The sequence below is a fragment of the Antedon bifida genome, chromosome 7 (assembly GCF_963402885.1).
Source record: "Antedon bifida chromosome 7, ecAntBifi1.1, whole genome shotgun sequence".
Classification (NCBI taxonomy): Eukaryota; Metazoa; Echinodermata; class Crinoidea; order Comatulida; family Antedonidae; genus Antedon; species Antedon bifida.
The window spans coordinates 303,979-326,084 of record NC_136232.1 but is presented as its reverse complement, the minus strand read 5'-3'; the positions used below and the strand labels follow the sequence as shown (position 1 = coordinate 326,084).

Here is a 22,106-nt window from a genome sequence, read left to right as displayed (position 1 = left end):
AATTTGTAATTGGTTTAATTGGTTTGTTTATGTCTAGTAACACTGTCTTGAAAGTATGGATGTATGTTATTTCTATAGAGTGAGAACAGAAAGAAGATAGAAAAGTTATCTCGTAATAAAAAACAATCTCAAGATTGATTAATTTTTTATTTTGTATTCAGATTGATGAGTTTGTACTAGAAGCTGTAAGTCTTCAGCAATTGTCTCGTGTACGTATTGGTCATGATGGCGCTGGCGCAGGAGCTGGTTGGTTCCTGGACAAAGTCATTGTCAGAGAGGAGGGTAGATCACAATCAGAAGTTGTTTTCCCATGTGGAAGGTACAGTATTTTAGAATAATTTTGTTTTAATAGTAAAAAGGAATTGATGTCTGACAAAATGGAATAGATAGGTGTACATAAAAGCAGATAGAAGGCAATCTTCATCACTTTCAATTGTCAAGAATTTTCTCCAGTAATTATATAGTATGATACTTACTTTAAATAATGAGAGGAAAGACATGATTCACTATTTCGTTTATTGGATCATCATAATTCATCAGGCATGCAATAATAACTAAATGAGGATTATTTCAATCAGTCAATTCTATTAAATATGGAGTAGGTATTAATACAGTATTTCTGATCTGTGTGGTTTACTTGTCATAGGTGGCTTGATCGTGATGAAGATGATGGACAAATTGTTAGAGAACTTGTTCCAGAAGGAAAACCCCAATTATTATCAAGTAAGAAAAATAATGATCTTGTAACTTTTGAAATATTTAAATGAATATGCCTTTTTCAAATATTTTAATTATTTTTTTTATCTCTGTTACGCATGCATAATAATTGATTACTAGTGTTCCGACATACCATGCTGAGGGTGCTATCCAATCAAATTTTAACAATACAGTAAGAGCCCCATTGGTCTAATGGTTAGGCAATCTGCATATCAAGCAGAAGTTCATTTAAAAATGTTTCTGTTTTGTCTTTGTAGCAACATCATACCATGTATCAGTGAAAACAGGTGACGAGCGAGGTGCTGGCACTGATGCCAATGTCCACATTAAGTTGTTTGGTAAAGATGGTGATACCGGATTACTACCTCTGAAGCAGGCAGAAAACACTAAAAACAAATTTGAACGAGGCAGAACTGACAAGTTTACTTTAGAAGCTGTTGACATTGGCAAGGTACCTAGTTATTATAAAACTAGATGAATTAAAGACTAGCTTTTTCAAAATGAATTATGTGATTTGCAGTGTTGTGCTTTATAGAGTTTTAAACAATTAAAAGTTATTTATTTGAAATGTCAATAACATTTTGTGGGTTTGTGGGTTTTAAAATTTGAAAGTTGTACTGTATGTTACATTTTGACAAAACCCACATATAACTCCATTCTGTTTACCAGCAATTTAAGGTGTACAGGTAATCTCTGATTTTTAACAGTTTCATATGTAGATTTCAAAATATTTTATTATGAAAGATTTTCAATGATTGTTTAGCAGAATAGTTAAATTACATACTTATTTTAAAAAACACATTACTAATTCTGTTATAGCAATAATAGAAAATGGCTAAAAATTAACAATGTTTTTTTAAAAATCAGATCGAATATATGAAAATTGGACATGATGGGTCAGGTCCTGGTGCAGGGTGGTACCTGGACAGTGTTGAAGTTGATATCCCATCTCGTGGTGAGGCCTACTCATTTGCATGTCATCGCTGGTTAGCTGAAGATGAGGAGGATGGTGAACTTGAAATAGAGGTCACTCCAACCGATTTTAAAAAGTCTAAACCTAGTAAGTATAATCTTAATATTAAGCTTAAGCTATTGAAGCCACTAGATAAATTTATTTTATCTCACATACTGTTAACATTGTGTGTATACCAATGTTAACCATATTCTATCTGCATCAGATAAAAAGATGTTCTTGTTACTATCTAGGAATTCCATATGAAATAACTGTGTTAACAGGAGAAGTTAGTGGAGCAGGAACAGACTCCAATGTGTTTGTCCGTCTATATGGTAAAGATGGTGCAAAAACTGAAGAATATAAACTAAGAAACCGCACAGATAACTTTGAAAAAGGAAACACAGATAAATTTAAAGTAGGTTTTACTGAATTTACTGAATGAACATTTTTACTTTCTATTGGCTATGAAATATTTCATTTTCTTTTCTAATTTTAAACAGATGATAAAAATAATGAATAAATTATGCTTAATATATGTTATAAAAAGTAGTTACAGTAGTTATGTATTTAACAAGGCCAACAGCCATAAGTCGCGTGCTAAGCATAGTGATACCAGACCGACCGACCGACCGACCGACATAGTGAACTATAGAGTCGCGTCCACGCGACTAAAAATTAAGTTTGTTATATTTAGTATAAAATAATGTAGAGTAGTTAACATGTGTTAAATTAAAGACAAGGTCAGTTCAAACACCATTTTTGTTGTTTTAACCCCTACAGATTGAAGCTGAGGATGTTGGTCCCCTTACCAAGATCAGGATTGGTCATGATGGGGTTGGAATGTTCTCTGGCTGGTTTCTCAACAGGGTAAAGTAACAAGCAATTTGTTGCAGTCATAATTATTATAGTTAGTTTTTTTATTGAGTGGAAGATTCCTTACCAGTATACCCATAATACACATCTGATGAGGCAGAGATATATATTTCTGACATCATTCATTAAACCTAAATTAATGTCCTAAATTATTTTTCTGAAAATTAAACAAGAAAATCGGACATTTCATGCCAGCCAATGTTTTCCAGTTTTAGGAGATGTGTGTATAGTAGTAACTAAAATTTTACTTCCACTTGATTTGCCAGGTTATTGTTGAAAGGTTTCCGCCAAAGAAGAAATTAAAAAGAAGTAAATCTAAATCCAAAATTGATAGTGATGATGATGACAACAAAAGTAAATTAAAAAGACGCAAATCTAAATCAAAACTCAACGACAGTGAAGATGAAGAAAATGATAATCGAAAGTTAAAAAGAAGGAAGTCAAAATCCAGCCTAAAGAGTGAGAGTGATGAGGAAGAAACAAAAGGAACCTTAAAAAGAAGGAAGTCTAAGGGAAAGTTAGATGAAAGTGAGGATGAAAAAGAGGAAGAGACAACTAAGTATATATTTGTGTGTAATCGTTGGTTAGCTCGTGGTGAGGACGACGGGCAAATTGTAAGAGAACTTGTTCCTACTGATGAAAATGGAAAAGTACTACGAAGAAATTCTCTTGTCAGTAAGTATGAGTATGATTATATTGGTAGATTAGTTTATTATCATAGAGGGGTGTTCAATGAACTTTTTATATCATAACTCTTCCTGAGAGCATGGACTCTCAAATTCTGCAGATTGTATGTCCATCATATACTCTTTATCTATATTTTTTGTGTGCTAACCATGCTCCATGGTAATTTACACATTTCTTTTTTTACTTAGTGTCTGAGTATGTAGTTCGTGTATTTACTGGAGATAAATTTCGAGGAGGAACTGATGCAAATGTATTCATAAACATTTTTGGGGAGAAAGGAGACACAGGAGAAAGAAGAATGAAAGACTCTGAAACTCATCGAAATAAATTTGAGAGAAATCAGGTACAATAAAAAAGGACAAACTGTACAAATTTTTAGAATTTTTATTTTAAAATTGGTTGAGGTCTAAATTCATCTAATGTAAAGCATTAGAGATGTAACGCAAGAAAGTAGAATGCAAGTGATAGCTGTAGTGACCAATGACAAGCTAAAGTTATTTTAATCTACCGCTTGTGATTGATCAAATTACTTACATTGCACTTGTGCATCTCTGGTGGGAACCAAGCTTTTCACCTACCCTAAGTTTTAAGTCGTTGTTTTCATCCACCAAAAACTTTTTGTACTTATGTTTGTTTTTAACTTATTATACTATATATTTTACAGGAAGATGTATTTAAACTAGAAGCAGCTGATTTAGGTAGCTTATCAAAGCTTAAAATACGACACGACAACTCAGGTACAGGGGCATCATGGTTTCTTGATCGAGTTGAGGTAGAAGATAAGAGGCATAATGCTAGGTAAGTATATATTCATTTATTTTTCATTTTGCAGAATAACACCCCTACAATTCAATGGGAAAACATATTGGGTCAAATTAAAATTGAAGGAATTGATGAAAAGTATTGGAACTAAAAAGATAGAAGACCACCAGGAAGACCAAAAGATATCTGGATAAACCAAATAAAAAAAGAATTAAAAGTAACAAACCATCCTGCCCAAAACAGAAAAATATGAAAACAAACCGTGGAAAGCATAATGTCTAAATGACGGAAACATTTTAAGAGGGAGAGATATAATGAGCGATGACTTACTTACCTTAGAACTGTAAAATAGATGCTATTTCAACTTTTTTCAAAATACTTTAATTTACAGGTATTACTTTCCTTGTCAACGTTGGTTATCAACTAATGAGGATGATGGCCAGATATCTAGAGAGTTGGTACCTGTTGAAAAAGATTTAATGAACCGATTATCTAAGAGTAAATCCACCACTTCAATCAGAGATGAACTTGCTCTTGAAACTAAAGGTTGGTTCTTTAAAAAAGTAAAAGCTTTAACAGTATGTTGGTTGGCCAAATTTATTGATATTTACACTGCACAAGTATTACCAATTAACAATTCAAATCAGCGTACACATTTTACTCTCATTCATGCAAAATAGTATCACTAGGAAAATAAGGGAGTGGTACAATACTAAGTTTTTTCGACACATGTTAAGTCATACAATATATTTTTTTTGATATTGTAGCTGCTATGGAGACATACCATGTTTTTGTGACTACTTCTGATGTGCGAGGAGCTGGTACAGATGCGAATGTTTATGTGATCATCTTTGGTGAAAATGATGATACAGGTAAGATCTTAATGTTAGTTCCACATGAAACAGTTTTTCACCATATGCAAACTAAACTAGTTTGTTCGGTTAACCACTATGTGTCTAGGCAAACTACACTTCTCAATGAAAAGACAATGCATTGTAGTGTAATTACTCTTGCAAAATATATACACTATTTTGTTTTGTTTCGCAGGTTTGATTAATCTGAAATCATCTAAAACAAACAAAAATAAGTTTGAACGAGGAGTTACGGATGAATTTGTTGTTGAAGCTGTGCATATTGGAGACATACAGAAAATTAGGTAGTTTACATTCTATGAACACTTTTTGTATTTATACATTAAATGAATCTTACATGTTTTTAGGTAGAATGGACTGAAAGTTTGAGGTTCTGGGAAAATGTTTTCTATGCCATTTTACTTTGAAAAATGTTAAAAAGGTTAAAGGTGAAAGCATGTACCCTTCCTTGTATCTACAGTATCTCCTGTAGATGGGAAATAGTTACCAATGATCCTACAATTTTTCAAAATATAAATGCCAAACTACAATTGATTTATAAACACAAATATTCACTTCCAGAATTGGGCATGATAATAAAGGAGGATTTGCTGGTTGGATGTTGGACAAGGTTGTCATAGATGCACCCTCACTTGGCAAGAAGTGGGAATTTCCATGTGGCCGTTGGCTAGATAAAGGAGAAGATGATGGCCAAATCGAGAGGGAATTATTCCCAATAACCACAAGAACAGAAGAATATGAAAAACGTATGTATCATAGTACTCAAAAGACAAATACAGGAACACCAGTAGTATTTTGAAATACTAATCTAAAAGTTAGATCAAAATTTTTCGTAAATCAGTGACATTTTGATACATTGATTTTGAAAATACAAAGTGTACACTGACAGCATAGACAATTCAGTTTCAGAAAAATATGTTTATTTCTTTTCATTCAGATGTTCCGTATGAGATCACTGTATATACTAGTGATGTTAATGGAGCTGGAACAGATTCTGATGTGTTTGTTGTTCTCTTTGGAATGGATACCAACACTACCCAAAAGAGTTTATGCGAAAACAAAAAACAACGCAAAGAATGTTTTGAGAGAAAGAAGGTTGATAAATTTGTGGTTGAGGTATGTATGTTTTCTTCTTCTTTTGCTATCCATAATGTCAGATGATGACTAAAATCACATTTTCCCTATCGCATATGTATCAAGTTTTGGTTAAGTAGCTGTTGCACATCAGCTAAGCACCATCTGAACAAACTAAACTGTCTTTCACATGCTCCGCAGCTATGCCTGTTCCATAAGCTTTGCCAATCCAATGACATTCTGCAAGGCAACAGTTTTATAGCTATTATCATTATTATGTATGAATACAAAAATTGATAAGTCACACAAAGATAAGATTGATACAGTAACCCTTATTGGGATTATTACTCAAAGTTGTCCTTGTTTTATTTTGATAGCTTGAAGATGTTGGTGAAAGCATTGAGAAGATTCGAATTGGACATGATGGTTCAGGGTTTGGAGCTGCTTGGCATCTTGACAAGGTAGAGGTCAGAAAGTTGTTGGAAAAAGGAAAGGTTAGTATATTGAATTATGTTTGTTCAAGGTAAGCTCTCGCATCAATGGAGTTTAATAATTGCACATGACATGATTATGTTCTGCTCCCACAATCTGCTTTTTAGATGCAGTGTTTCTCAGATAAATTGATTTTAACTTGACTTGACTAACTCCAATTTCATGCTTTCTTGGGTTCACTATAGTAAAATAATGCATGGATTTCACATAGCCTAACAACTTCAACGCAAATCATCCATCTTTTTCATAACAAATTATTCATAAGCAGATATGACACATTGTAAAATACTTTTTACTCAAAAATATCATCATTTAATATATTAAATGACTTGATCAGAAGAATTTCATTAATGGATGGTTTAACGTGTTGATTTCTTAAATGGCAATTGTTTTTATCAGGGCTCTAGAACGTTTGTGTTTCCCTGCAAGAGGTGGTTTGCACGCAAGGAGGATGATGGTGAAATTGTCCGGGAATTGGTTCCAGCACAGGTAACAGAGGAAAAAATGGGAAAAGATGGAACAATGAAGAAAAAAGAACTCAAACAGTCAACATTAACAAGTAAGTTAAAAAGGACTTTTTTCCAATGGAAACCAGTATTCTTGAATGGCTTGCAAATACTCACCTTTATTTGCCCATTAATTAGTTAATTATAAACCAAAACATTTTGACCTCCCTCCTACTGTAATATAGAACTAGACTTTATATAAATTTATGAATACTGAGAAGTGTATTGCAAGGTTATTGTAGATGCTCTGGTATTGTTTGTCGATTTGTTTGTGAATTGCATTCTTTTGATATATACATTAGCCACATTTATTAAACATTTCAAATCTAGAAAGATTTTAATTACTGTCCTGTTTCAGTGAGGAAATACAAAGTACTAGTGTATACAGGCGATGTGTTTCGAGCAGGAACTGATGCAAATGTCTTTATAAATATTTTTGGTGAAAATGGTGATACGGGTGAAAGAAAACTGCTAAAATCTGAGTCATATTCAGACAAATTTGAAAGGGCTCATGTAAGTAAAACAATTTATATATATATTTATAATGTGTTTTAAACATAAATAGTTGTTGTTGTAACAAGTGAAATTCATGTCCTGCAAAATAGTCTTTAAAAAAAAATGTGTGATGTTATATTTAAATTGGATTAATTTTAGAATTATCATCCAATCATTAATTCTGTGGAATTATAGTTTAGATTTAAGCTTGGTTCCTACTAGGAGGCAAAGCAAGGACAGAAGCACGATGCAGTGGACCATCAAAACTGTTGCTTGTGATTGGCCAACTTACTTGCGTTACTGTACACCATGTCATTTCTTTGCATCCAAGTAGGAACAATGGTTTAAAGTAGTAATAATAGTAGTAATGTAATTTCTTTATTTTAATTGTAGTGTGATAAATTTTCTGTGGAAGCTGTTGATCTGGGAAAGATTTTTAAGATTAAAATCCGTCATGACAATTCTGGTTTCAACGCTGCATGGTTTTTAGACAAGGTGGAGGTAGTTGATACAGATGGAGAGACCGCATTGTTTCGCTGTGAACGATGGATTGGCAAAAACAAAGATGATGGAAAACTAGAAAGATCACTCTACATTAAGGTAACAGACATTGTAAATTCCTTTTGATAAAGTTAGCATACTGTAGTATAATAAATTCCATGTGCAAGTATTTTATATTCAATTAGAACAAATCTGAGTCTATCTATCCATTTTATTTTGTATCACCTGCCATGCATTATTTTCTTGTATATCAACTGTTGAAGGTACAACTGCATGCTAACCTTGAAATTGTCCCTTCGGTAGAATGTGCTGCTTGTAAATTCCAAAATTTGAGCTCTGAATGTTTAGGTGTTTAGTTGAAATTCAAGTAGATATACTGACATTAATATACTGAATTAATAACATCCATTGAGTAACTATTAACCAAGGCACACTGTACACCATCACACCAATTTACACTGAAGAAACAAAGTATTGAAAAAGATTGAAAACACTTTTATTGCAAATTTTTTAGGGATATGAAGGCGACACATCAAGCACAGCTACTCTTAGTACATTGCACCGAAGTGCTTCAATGCGTTCGTTAAAATCTATTAAAGAGAGCCCACGCTCAAAATCAGGAATGGAGGAACCAGTTTACGATGGACCAAGTAAGTGATCACTTTAAAATTAAAGTACACATTCATATTATTCTGCTTATTGTAAATTATGTTTTTCCTGTTCTATTCCTCAAAATTAGGCCTTGGTTTCTGTACATGGAGGCCTTATTTTATGTAGGCCTAGACCTTATATTTACTGTACATAGTTATGAACAGAGTATAAGCTCATCTATTTTAAATGAGTGAACTTTAGTAATAACTGTACTAAAACTACATTAAATAATAACTAAACTAATCATATTTGTTTTTAAAGCTATACCATATACAGTGAAGATTACCACGGGTAAAGAAGAAGACATGGGTACCACAGCAAATGCCTTCATAAACTTCATTGGTCCGAAAAAAAAGAATGTCACAGGCAAAATACCACTGCACCTGGTTAATAAAACCAAAATGGAACCAGCTTCAACAGAAACGTTCTCACTTGAAGCACCAGACGTTACAGAAATCCAAAAGATTGAGGTACAGTATAATTTTATACACACAGCTGATCTAGATAAAAAGAACCAATCCAGACATTATCATGTCGAGATAAAGATGGAGTATATATGAGAATGACACAATGTATTAGCTCAATAAAAAAAAAATCTTTCAATATTATTGATATTCAAGGAATTCATTTTTTTTATCATTGTTAAATTTTGCATTACCTACAATGCTCTGATTTTACATCTGTGATACAACCTGTCCTAATGACTAACATTTACTTTGCAATTTTCCTGACACTGTAAAAGTTATATACTGTATGGTTCATGGGGGCTGGTGAGTTTCGATTATTTAAGAGAGCGATATGGTGTAAAATATTAAGGATATCGGACTAGCATGTCAGAGTCAGCATAATGAAGATCACTGTTTTTTTATTTTAATGTTTAAACTTAAAAACCTGTTATTATTTTCAGATTGGACATGATGGTGTAACTCCACAAGAAGGTTGGTTTATAGAAGAGATAGAAGTTGATATGCCAACTGTTGGAAAACATTATATTTTTCCTTGCAAATGCTGGTTTTCAAAAGACAAAGATGATGGCAAAATTGTCAGAACTCTGTTCTTGGAACAAGGCCAGAAGTTACAGTATAAACCAAGTAAGCAGACAGATGATTTACATTTTGTTTCTACTTGTATGGTTTCTGGCAAAAATTAAAAACGACAAAATTCAAAGAAGACCGTGAATATTCACTATTAAAGCTATGTTAGGTCAACTGGTTGACATGAACGCAACGCAACTGATCTCAACTGACAGCAACTCAAAGTAACACAACATAACATAAGTTGTGCAAAATTTGTCGAGAGTAGCACGGTAGAGATGAGCACATGCAGTATGGGTTACTGAAACTAGCAGTTCATTACTATTTCTACCTTTGATTTACCTTAATTATGATTATTTCCTAATTTGAAAGCTACTTCTGTAATTAATTTACTGTTGTTTTATTAAATTAGAAATTCCTTATGAAGTTACTATTTACACTGGAGATGTTCAAGCAGCTGGAACTGATGCGCCTATTACGATGACAGTGTTTGGTAGCAATGGGAATACTCCTGAAATACCTATTGATAAATGTGGTGATAGATTTGAAAGAGGCAGTGAGGATATGATAAAGGTATTTAATACAGAAACTATCAATAGACCAGTCGAGCACCAAATCAAAGTGCTGCAGTTCAAAAAGCAATATGGCTGTTCTATAAGCATACTATAGGTTGTACACTGAAAGCTGACGCACATTAGAGGAGTTAATCTAACAAAATCATTTTTTAGAAGTTAAATTTAAATGATCTATCAATCCTAGAGTCAAATGATCTATCAATCTCAGAGTCAAATGATCTATCAGTTCCAGAGTCAATGACAAAAACAGCAAAGCTTTTTATAACATACGTTGGCAATGTACAGAATTGTCAATAATTATAATACAGTGAATAACTTTTATATTATATTTTGTTTATCAGATGGAACTTGATGATATTGCATCTCTTAAAAAGCTTCGTATTGGTCACAATGGTAAGGGAAGCAGAGCTGATTGGTACCTTGAGAAGGTGAGCTATAGCAATCTACAAACTAGGTTATAACTCCATAATATATTCATGGTCCCAAGTTGTCCATATTATCAATAAATCAAGAAACTTTTGAATCCATTACTTTTGATGCCAGAATCTTATTTACAATGACAAACACTTATTTCTGATGCTAGAAACAACTAAATAGTGCAAGAATCTCATAAATAAGCCCAGAAGGTTGTCCATTACTATTGTTGATTATCCCAAAAACTAGGATACATGAAATGTATCCATGTACCAATTTTCACTACCCACCTCAATTCCCCAGCAGAGATAGTCATATTTTATATTAATACTTATATTTTTTTTTTATTTTTTTTTATTTTATTTTATTTCATCATCACCCTACAGTGACCAAACGTCACCATTAACAGGGCTGATCGTAAAATATAACATATAATATACAAGCAAAAATCAACAGATAACAAGACAACATTTAAATATTACTGACATTAGACAAAACCTTGTGACGGAAACAAGCAAGGGAATCAAAAAAAATATCAACAGATCCATCAATTTTACATAGTGAGTGGTATAACTTAGGCAAACGATTAACAAAACCATTTTTAGTAATATTTACCCTCCCTCTTGATATAGAAAATAAAGCAGGATAACGCAATTGATATTGTGGAACAGAAATAGGAAAGTACACTTCAAAATTACCATGAAAAATTGAGTTCACAGCCTTAAAAAGAAAAATTAAATCAAATAATTTACGCCTATCCGCTAAATTAATAAGAACGTCTTTACTAATAGAACCAAATTTACGCACATAAAATCGACAAAACTTGTTCTGTACACTTTGTAATCTAGAAGACTGGGCAAGAGAAATAGAGTTAAAAATAACACTGCAGAATTCAAGATTCGACCTAACTAAAGATTTGTATAAAATAACTAATGCCTTTTTATCGTTGATATGTCTGCAATGTCTCCAAAGAAAACCCAAAAGCCTATTGCATTTAGAGACTATAAAATCAATATGTTTACAGAAGGTTAAGGAACTATCTAAAAAAATACCAAGGTCTTTGTGAACAGAGACTCTTTCAAGTATAATATTCTTAATATAAAAGTCAAAATAGATGGGTTTTTTCTTAAGAGTAAAAGACATTGATTTGCATTTAGAGGCATTGACTGACATATTCCAAGTGTCGCACCAGTGAATGAGTCTGTCAACGTCTTCTTGTAACAACAACATATCATTTAAAGTTTGTATAGACTTAAATAATTTGATATCGTCAGCAAACATAAGAACATTAGAATGACGAGGAACAAAGGAAAAATCGTTAATAAACATAATGAAAAAAAGAGGCCCCAAAATAGACCCCTGAGGCACGCCAGATAAAACTGGAAGCCATTCAGACGCGTTACCATCAAAAGTGACTCTCTGAAACCTGTCCGATAAATAACTTGTAAAAAATAAAATTAAATCGTGATTTAGACCAAATTGTTGAAGTTTAAACAAGAGCAACTTATGGGAGACCCTGTCAAAGGCTTTAGCCATGTCTGTATATACAACTTCGCATTGCCCTTTTGCATTTATTGCGTCATACGCATGTGACAACAGAACAGACAAATTTGTTTCACAAGACCTTCCTGGGTAAAATCCGTGTTGATGGTCACTAATAACTGGTGATATATGTTTAAAAATTTGGTCGTGAACAATTTTTTCAAAAACTTTAGAAATAGTTGGCAACAATGAAACCGGTCTATAATTATGTACATCAGATTTAGAACCAGCTTTAAAGATAGGGCACACGTTAGCTTGCTTCCATTTTATCGGAAAACGTTTCTCAGAAATGCATCTTTCAAATAAAATTTTACAAGGGAAAGAAAGAGGTTTGGCAGCTAAAGACAAAACAATATTACTTAGACCATCATTACCTGAAGCCTTATGAGAATCAATTTCATTAATGTGCTTTTCTATAACCTCCTGATTAAACTCAAGTTTAAATAAGCAATCGATGGGATATTCAGGAAGATTAGGAACATCCAAATCGTTGTTAACAGGACTAAAAACAGAATAAAAAAATTGATTAAGTAAGTTTGCTTTGTCTTTTACAGTGTAAGCTGACTGATTATTAAAATGTAGTTCCGAAGGAATGTTGTTATTATTTTTTCTTGAGGATTTTATCCAAGACCAAAAACGTTTCGGATTACAACTTAAATTACAACATAATGAATTAACATAGGTTCGATACTTAAATCTACAAAGTCGTTTAAAATTTGACCTAGCAAATCGAAAATTTTCAATATTTAACCTATTTGGATTACGTTTTTTTTCTCTAAAATATGATTCTTTAGATTTCAAAGCAGTGTAGAGCTCATTATCAAACCATGGTGGGAGTTTTCTCTTAGGTCTGAAAACAGGGACGAGATCTTTGATAGTAGCAAAAATAAAATCATAAAATAAATTAACTGCCTCATCAATGTCAACGGCAAGATCAAGTAAATTCCAAGGAATATGAGAAAGTGTTTGTATAAAATCTAATTTGTTAAGTTTCTTAAAATTATATAACAATCGATCGTCATTATTGATAAGGTGTTTGTTAAACTCTATAGGATATTTAAAATTTATTGCACAGTGATCAGAAGTGAAAATATCTTCACCGAATGAAACTTCATGGCATATAGTATTGCACAAGACAAGATCAAGAGTGTGATCGGCACATGTCGGAAAATATACAAATTGATTAAAATTATTATATTTAAAGCACCTTTGCTTCTTTTGTTTTAACTTCTTTCTACGGCCTTGGAAATTTATCCATGATTCCATGTGCCATGATAACAGGCTCCTATAAATGTACAAACTTCATATTTTAGGTGACCATGAGAAACACAGTGACTGGTGAACTCACTGTATTTAAATGTGAAGACTGGTTATCAAAGAACCAAAGTGACAAAAAAATTGTAAGAGATCTACCAGCAACAATTAAGGGAAAACAGCAAATAAAGAGTAAGCTATCTCATTATACATAAAGTAAAGGCATATAATTTCATCACAAATATCCCACACCATAATAACCCTTAACCGTTTACAAAGCATGCATACTTAAGATTATACAGACAGCCTTGTGGTGAGATAATTTGATTTATTATATTTTAACTCCATATGATAGATACTAATTACATTGTTAATGTAAAAACTGGCGACGTTCGAGGAGGTGGAACAGATGCAAATGTTTCTATTGTTGTCTTTGGAATGAATGGAGATTCTGGTGAACTAAAGCTAAAAGAATCTACAACACATCGTGATAAATTTGAAAGGAACCAGATGGACGTCTTCAAGTTTGATATGCTAAGTTTAGGAGAACTAACAAAGATTAGAATTTGGCACGACAATGCAGGTTAGATATTCTGTTGTAATGTATAGAAAATAGATGTCTCTCCATTAAAACAAATGCATTTTGTGATTTGAAATATTAACATTACTAAAGTGAGGCTTGTGTTACACCATTTTAAAAAGGAAATAAAGTAAAAAAATGCCTTGATTTTTTGGTTAAGCTACAACCGTCGTCTTGCTAATGCTAGCCAAGTAAAGTTGAAATGAATACCAAGTGAACATTAAATTATTTTACAACTCCCTGATCATTGGTAATTGTTCATCACTAGACAATGGATTAGAAGGGTGTGAACCAATACAAAGCAGGCTTATTAGATAAAGCATGGAGTTTTTATAGCTCCATGTATAAAGTAAGAAGCTACTGTAAAAGGTAATTTTCTAGCTCTATGGATAAATGAGCTGACGCAAGAAGAAAATTATTTCTATTTTTTTCATGAAGGTTTCAAAGCCGGGTGGAATCTAGAATCTGTTGAAGTACGAGATGAGAAGAAAGACGAATCATACATGTTTACTGTTAATAGATGGTTAGCACGTGATGAGGATGACAAACAGATCATGCGAGAAATCACTTGTGATAATCAACTCGCACCTAAGGACAACAAAGAGAAGATTGGTAATCATTTTTCCTGTTCTATTCACTTGTGGGTGAAGGTGTGGTCCTAATTAGTAAATGTGGTCGATCATCTCTGCCAATTTTGTAATTCCAATACTTTTTTTTCTGTAGTATATGAGATAAGTGTCTCAACAACTGATAAAAGGGATGCAGGGACCTATCAGAATGCATGGATCATACTGCAAGGAGATCTACGGTCATCAAAAGAGTTTTTAATGGAGAATTCTCCAAAGGAAAAAATACTAAGAAAGTGTGTATTTTTTATTTTGTTTTTAGTATTCAATTTAACACAAGACATTGTAAAATTATGAGTAGTTAGCCTATGAATAGCATGTGCTAAAAAAATACTATTGTTATGTCTTTTCGGATAAGGACTTTGTAGAGAGTTAGTAATTGGTATATCTTAGTCGTTGTAGATGATTGAGTGCCATGTGGCAGCAGCTTCTTCTAAGGGCCATTTAGGAGAGGTGAAGGTTGTTTTCAGTAAAGTACACTCCAAGAGGGACAGACATATACATATCCTACACAGGTACAACTTGGGATACAGTAGAACACAACGGAACAGAAAGGAATGGCAGAGGCTTGATGGAGCCGAGTTGAATACTCCAAATAAATCCATTTGTGTTGTGTCATTTAAAGTCTAAAAATCCTGTTTGTTTTTCGTTTATTTAGGGGTGATGTAAACACTTTTCAATTCTCAACTCGAAATGTTGGCAAGATTGAAAGTATCTTGTTGGGACACAAAGAAAGACCAGATGGTCCACGAGCAAAGGGTACTGGACGTGATGTGGAGTGGCACTGTTATGAAGTGATTATAACAGATTCTGGTAATGGTACAAAGTAAGTTTACAGATTCACTAGCACAGTTTCAACATTAAGCTTGGTTCCCACTAGGAAGCAAAGAAAGGAGTTTTTTAATTTTTTTATTCAATCTTAATTAGTCATATTGGTAATCATATTAATAAAAGTGTAGTACAGTGATTATTATTTTTACATAATAACGTAAGTAATTTGATCAATTACAAAATAATGGATTATTCTTTCGCTTGTCTACTCAATTACGTTCTTGTAATGCTTTACCCTCATTGCCTTGTCCGTTGGATGGGAGCCGTTGGTCCTGTGTACATATAGTGAACGTTAAAGAACTAATAGTCTCTTGGTGTTCAGATCTGGTACTCAATTCAATTCAAAGAACATATTCACGTCCAGAAGACAAATAGTAACATAAACAAAATGGCAAGTGATAATAAAAGAAAGTGGACAAAATCCCAAAAAGATTTGAATCTTGTGACGGAATTGCCTTTACAAATTTAAATTTAGAAAAGAATAAATATAAATAAAGTTAATAAATTAATTTAACAATAAGGAAATAAAAATTAAATATAATACCAGTAGATAAAAGTTTGACAAAAAAGTAAAAAATGATGAACAGAAAAAAGTACAGCTGCAGGGCATAGAGCGTATTGATGTGTCTCCACTTAAAATCGTTATTGATAATCATGAAATCCCCTCTGTAAAGTATATTAAATTTCTTGGCGTTACCATCGACAACTCCCTCTCATGGAAACCCCATATCCAGGAAACTGAGAACAAGGTGTCTAAGAACATTGGGATCATCTCTAGGCTATCTTCCTTCCAACTAAAATTCTCAGAACCCTTTATTGTAGACCCTGCACTGCTGGCAGCCAGGAGTATACGGATGGCTTAATTCAAACTTCCTCAGTTTCTAGCTAAGCTTCAGGACCAGTAGACCTATAAATACTGTATATTTACCTTTACTAATGGCTTGATAGCCTGAGCCATGAAGTCATATTACCAGTGGAAGTGGAAAATGTTTGTCTGGCATGCAAAAAAAAACATCTATTAAGGGTACACCTTCTGAATAGTGGTTGGCTGTTTTACAGAATAATTTCTCTTTAATGAGGGTGTCTCAACCTAGGAGTTCTACTGTGTGTAACAAAAACAAAATGAAAAGATTTTATGATAATTTGTTCTGAACTTACTTTAGTTATATTATAATTCATACTGTACATTTTTTTAAAACAGATATGTATTTCCATGCAATGCATGGATACCTCTTGGTTATGATCGTGACGATGCAAAACACCTTGTTCCAAAAACAGTTGAAGAAGGAAGAACGACAGCAGTAAGAAGTAAGTCAATTGCTGTTCAGTTTTAGATTCAGGAGTATCAATGTATATCGATCGAAACGTCAAGAAACTCAACTTTTCATAACTATACATATTTGGTGTACCGCAAACTTTATATTAAAACTTGTGTAACAAGTTGTAACCAGGTTTGCATAATGTGAAGACAATTTTGTGGAAAATCCTGAGATTTACAAGAAAAACACACCAATTAGAGGCCTTTTTTAACTGCGTGCGCATGTATTGAACTGCTATTAAACTGACCAATCATAGTAATTAAAATGATAGCGTGCAACTAAGCTTTCTTCCAAAATTTCTCATGATTCGCATATGCATATATGAAAACGGGAGATAAAACCTGGTTAACTTGTTATAATTAGTTGTAACAATTTATGCTGATGTGAAAATGGTTTAAGGGGATGTAAAAAAGATATGAAGGCGAATTTGGCAACAATGGTTAGAAAGGGTAGTAATATTACCTGTATTCTATTAAATTACTACAGCTTTAGATTTATAAAAAAAGTTATCTAAATGTATGTATTGTTTAATGTAGATCTGGCTCCAGTTCACTATGAGGTTATTGTAGTGACATCAGATGAGAAAGGCGCAGGCACAGATGCAAATGTAAGCATTACAATTTATGGAACAAATGGAGATTCTGGAAAACAAGCGCTGAAACAAAAATGGAGGGATTTGTTTGAAAAAGGTAAATATATTATTAATAGGGAGATTTCAGCTAAGCTTTGTAAACAATTGTGTTAATGTACTTGTTTCAATTTGATTCTATGATGTATGGAAGCTTAGAATGCAACATATGCAACACAATCATGATGGAATTAGGCCTAGCTGGGCCTGGTTTAAGCATAAAGATACTGTACCTTGACTTGCATTGGGCGATAGTTTTATTTGTTTCACAAGTTGAGTCTCTGCTTTTTTTTGTTCTTGAAGTTTTCTTTACTATTTACAAAACATTGTCACATGGTTTGTTTTCTTACAGGTCAAACTGATAAATTCAAATTAGAAATATTGGATTTGGGCAAACTGCAGAAAATACGAATAGAACACGATAATGCAGGATTTAAAAATGCAGCATGGCTTTGTGACAGAGTAGAACTTATTAACACAGCAAACAATGAAAGAACAGTCTTTCCATGTGGGAAATGGTTAGACAAGAAGAAAGGAGATGGTGAATTGTTTAAAGAGCTCTTCCCCCAAAAATCCTAAGAAATTCTTTTTGGTTAGGCTGAAACCAGCTCGGAATATACAGATTCTACGTGGGACAAGGTACACGGTTTTTCCTATCTCTAACCCTCCCCTGCTTTTTGAATTTTTAAAATCATAATATTAATTGCAGTATGTAATTAATTTTGATCTATTTATTGAAATACTATGTTCAGTACTAATTTTGGAGTAAATAATTTAGTTACAAATTAAATAAATAGTATTTGACAAATTGCTGGCTTGGCATTTTAACAAGGCTTGACTAAGTATCTCAATTTTCTTTTTAGAGCTGATTTAGTATTTAATACTACTGTTTATGACAAATAGTGTGTGGGAATATTATGTGTGTGCTGATAATGTGAAAGAAAATTTACGATTTTAACCTCTTTTGTACATAATTTTGTGCATTTTATATTTGTATTTCAAAAACATAGTATTAATGGTTTGATAAATGGTATGATAATAGGATCTAGCTAGTCTAGTTTTGCTTCTAGCCTTGTGACCCTTTTTGTGAGGTCAGTTGGTGTTGATCAATGCTATGCAGTAGGACGAAATGACCTGGTTATGACATAGTACCTGCAAACATATGGGAATGTGTTATTTCACTACATAATTTTGTAATGGTAAATGAAGCAGTCAAACTTGAAACTTTCAATGTACCATCAGTGGTCTCGTACAACAAGCTCCACATAGTAATAATCCTAGAACCTACACATGCGGCTCTGCTAGCTTGATTTTATTTGTATAGACCTTGACTATGGCTGAATATGTACATTTTGCAAACAATTAGGCTGTTTACTCATTTAAAGATTTGTATTACTCTATAGTAAATTAAGATACTGTTTGTGCCAAAAATTGATATTTTTAATGGATTTAATAGGTTTAAACATTTTACATATTTGTTTTGTATACTCACTAATCTAGTGAATAATTAAGGTAACCTCATATGTAGAATTGTCACAAGCGAAAATGTGTGTGAAAGTTTAAATGTTGTATTGTTCTATTCAAATATAAATAAATTTAGTACCAATTTAAAAGTTATTTTATTGTTTAGTATTATTAAAGCTCATGTAACCTGATTATTAATATAACAAACTTTTCATGTTTAACTATATTTACTGTTGTAATAAAAGAAAAGAAAAATAGATTTATTTTCTTTCATATTTATTTAATGTATGTATATATAAAGAATACATTTGTAAAATTAATTTGACAAAATAAATGTACTATAGTACAATACAAGGACTTAAAACATAAATAAGATGTGCTACTTTTAAATACTGCATATTATATTAGTACAATATATATTACATAATAATAGCTATAATGTGCACATATTGCATTATCATTTATGGTGTACAGTATATAGAAATATACTGCAAGGTGGTCAATATAAAAAATTACCCAAAATGTCATCTTACTACCTTACTATCATTTTCAGGCTTTTAGACCATAAGACTGCATTACAGTGATATAGGAACAAGTTATGTTGCAAAACTGAAGGGTTTAAACAAATAAATTTCAAAATGAACAATAAAAATATAAGGTAATACAATTCTTTAGTGCCTATTTGCCAGGACCGATTTCCAAAGGCAAATTACTGAAAAAAATGACAATACTGCGTTATCAGTGGCTAGATATACAAATAAAATATGCAAAAATCTAAATCAAAATGATAATTCGTTCCTCTGTACAAATTTATATATGTTACTTTATTCTTATTCACTTTCATTACCAGTAGTACAGTTTCATAGGTTTTTTAAAAATACAATAAAATATAATAAAAGTATTTAAAATAATTAAAATTACGAGGATATTAAGAAGACAATATGGAAAAAATATAAATGAATAATTAAATTAATTTGTATAGATTACATACATTGTTAGAGAGATACAGAAATGTTTGTTTGCCTTGACAGATCTCGTAATAAGGTATGGCTACATGTGGATTTAGAAAAGAAACAATTAAAAATATGACAAATAAGAATGGGGCTTACCTAATATTTATAACCTGCACAACCACGGGTAGTGCCATATTGTTGACCACTTGTTGATACAGTAGGCCTACACATAAATTGTCATATAAATTAACTTTTCATCTTCTTGTTTAATCTTCAAAAGCAATACAATTTTCTCTAAAAGCAGGTAAATTACACAAATAGGTAAATGATAAACATAATTGTACACTGGTACTATCCTGTACTGAATACTTGCTATCTACAATGGCTAGGTGCACTAGACTATTAGCTGGTTGTATTGTGATTGTACTATGTTGTACTGGAAATTTAAAAAAAATGGTGCTTCCACCTTCACTGCTACTAAGTAGAACAAAAGAAAACAACTAACTATCACAAATGACTCTCTGGCCAACCATGTGGCTGAAATATGTAAATTAGGTTAAATGAATTAATGAGCAACACCTAACAAAGTGGGTAACCTTGAAAACTTATTCAAGCATGAATCTAACAATAGCTGCACTCATGCAGTTAAACTTAATGCCCTCTACAGGCTTCTCAAAGTTTTAAGAAGAACAAGGGGTACAGTGTGTTTCTGTATTTAGAGTGAGGCATTGAAGTCTGGTTGAGGATAAGCAGAAAGCGAATGATTCATTTTATGTCAATCTAAGCAGTTAATTACATCATCCACATGAATATTCATGATCATTTTGAGGGATGGAAACTAGTATTTACCTTTCTATTGTGAAAATAATTACTTTTTTCAAGATGGTCAATTTGAATAGAATACTGAAGTTCATGCATATGCATATTTGTTACATGCATAAGTAACATGTCAATACTATTTACTAAATGGTTATCATCGTTCTCTAAATTATCTTTATCTGGTTTTGGGGATTTCTTCCATTTGAATTTCTTAATTAAATGCGTCCAGAGATCTGATGCAGAAAATTCTAATACTACCTGACCACATATTACTTCGTAGGCTTCTATCATTATCGCAAGAAACATATTAAAGAAGAAAAACATAAAAGAAGTAAGTAATGAAAACAGGTAAACAGGGCCTATAATTTTATATGATGATCTAATGGTTTCAAAGTCAAAATTTCCCATAATATTGTCAATTATAGATTCTGCAGCTACGATAAAACTTGAATAGTCTTCAAGAATTGTTAAAAAGGTGATGTAGAAAAGAGATGTGAATGCAATGAAGATAATCCAAAGGAAAAGAAAATAACTTAAAAGATCCATTGCAGAATGCTGAAACATTTTTAAAAATATCGCAATAAACTCATTGAAGCGTAAAATTTTAAGGAACTTGACTGTCCCAAAAAATAGTATAAAACCTAGGAGGCAGCTAAATATATCATTGAAGTAAACAGCTAAAGCCAGGTTGACATGCCCTGAACCATCTTTACCCTCAATTTCTTTTACTATAGAATTTATTATCTTCATTCTCATGAAAAATAATATTACTGCAAATAATGCAAGCAAAACAATAATAAACTCTAACATGTTTGATATTTTTCGAAAGTATTTTTTTTTCTGTTTGATTATATTTTTAATTTCTTTGAAACAAAAGATGCCTACAAATAATAAATATATAAATTTACATACTAGGTTAATGTACATAAAATTATCTGTATTTGGAAATAATCGTATAACATCAATCCTATAATGGGGGTACGCCCCACCTGTAGGTAGCACCTCAAGTAAGAGGGTGACAGAAGCAAACAAATTAACCTGAGGATTATAAAGGAAAATTTCTATAAATAACGCCCGTGTGTATTGATCGAACCAACGCTGCTCGATCAGAAACTCCAATCTATCTTGAATTTTTCGCATTCTTCCCTTCATTTTGTATAAATAGCCACCGCCACTGTAGACTGCATGCTTGGCAATGAAAGGATAACCATTGATTTTGCTAGAGTCTCGATAGATAAATTGGTTTGACACATCAGTCTCGTTGAATGTTTCCCAATGTGGTCCATAGTTAGCTGTATCTTCATTCAATATTGAGTATGCAATGTTGCATTCACGAGAAACATTTGCGATTTTTTCATGCAAAGAACACATATCTGAATGAAAATGAAATCATTTCATTAATTATTTAATTTAAAAAACTTTGCTCAACCTTCACTTCAGAAATCAATCATATTCTCAATTTGGATCATGCAAAAGAAAAAA

At 32.3% G+C, this 22,106-nt stretch overlaps 2 protein-coding genes across 2 annotated transcripts in view; one reads left to right on the top strand and one right to left on the bottom strand.

Moving 5' to 3' along the window:
* The window catches only part of LOC144848018 (lipoxygenase homology domain-containing protein 1-like), a 32,677-nt gene extending 13,074 nt beyond the window's left edge, over nt 1–19,603 (top strand). Inside the window, exons 18-49 of the mRNA XM_078704678.1 lie at nt 162–319; nt 647–723; nt 975–1,168; nt 1,585–1,777; nt 1,924–2,087; nt 2,453–2,539; nt 2,812–3,220; nt 3,421–3,575; nt 3,897–4,030; nt 4,386–4,540; nt 4,762–4,866; nt 5,042–5,150; nt 5,428–5,612; nt 5,804–5,982; nt 6,318–6,434; nt 6,832–6,991; nt 7,297–7,451; nt 7,827–8,033; nt 8,449–8,584; nt 8,847–9,055; nt 9,493–9,676; nt 10,032–10,192; nt 10,536–10,622; nt 13,464–13,596; nt 13,760–13,987; nt 14,423–14,596; nt 14,708–14,846; nt 15,269–15,436; nt 16,643–16,749; nt 17,297–17,449; nt 17,741–19,292; nt 19,334–19,603. Coding sequence (XP_078560804.1) covers nt 162–319; nt 647–723; nt 975–1,168; nt 1,585–1,777; nt 1,924–2,087; nt 2,453–2,539; nt 2,812–3,220; nt 3,421–3,575; nt 3,897–4,030; nt 4,386–4,540; nt 4,762–4,866; nt 5,042–5,150; nt 5,428–5,612; nt 5,804–5,982; nt 6,318–6,434; nt 6,832–6,991; nt 7,297–7,451; nt 7,827–8,033; nt 8,449–8,584; nt 8,847–9,055; nt 9,493–9,676; nt 10,032–10,192; nt 10,536–10,622; nt 13,464–13,596; nt 13,760–13,987; nt 14,423–14,596; nt 14,708–14,846; nt 15,269–15,436; nt 16,643–16,749; nt 17,297–17,449; nt 17,741–17,967 — 5,049 coding nt within the window. The 3' untranslated portion in view covers nt 17,968–19,292; nt 19,334–19,603. The remainder of the gene's footprint in view (nt 1–161; nt 320–646; nt 724–974; nt 1,169–1,584; nt 1,778–1,923; nt 2,088–2,452; nt 2,540–2,811; nt 3,221–3,420; nt 3,576–3,896; nt 4,031–4,385; nt 4,541–4,761; nt 4,867–5,041; nt 5,151–5,427; nt 5,613–5,803; nt 5,983–6,317; nt 6,435–6,831; nt 6,992–7,296; nt 7,452–7,826; nt 8,034–8,448; nt 8,585–8,846; nt 9,056–9,492; nt 9,677–10,031; nt 10,193–10,535; nt 10,623–13,463; nt 13,597–13,759; nt 13,988–14,422; nt 14,597–14,707; nt 14,847–15,268; nt 15,437–16,642; nt 16,750–17,296; nt 17,450–17,740; nt 19,293–19,333) is intronic.
* Nucleotides 19,024–22,106, bottom strand: part of LOC144848019 (polycystin-1-like protein 2) — a 30,033-nt gene continuing 26,950 nt past the window's right edge. The window contains exon 37 of the mRNA XM_078704679.1: nt 19,024–21,997. Coding sequence (XP_078560805.1) covers nt 20,625–21,997 — 1,373 coding nt within the window. The 3' untranslated portion in view covers nt 19,024–20,624. The remainder of the gene's footprint in view (nt 21,998–22,106) is intronic.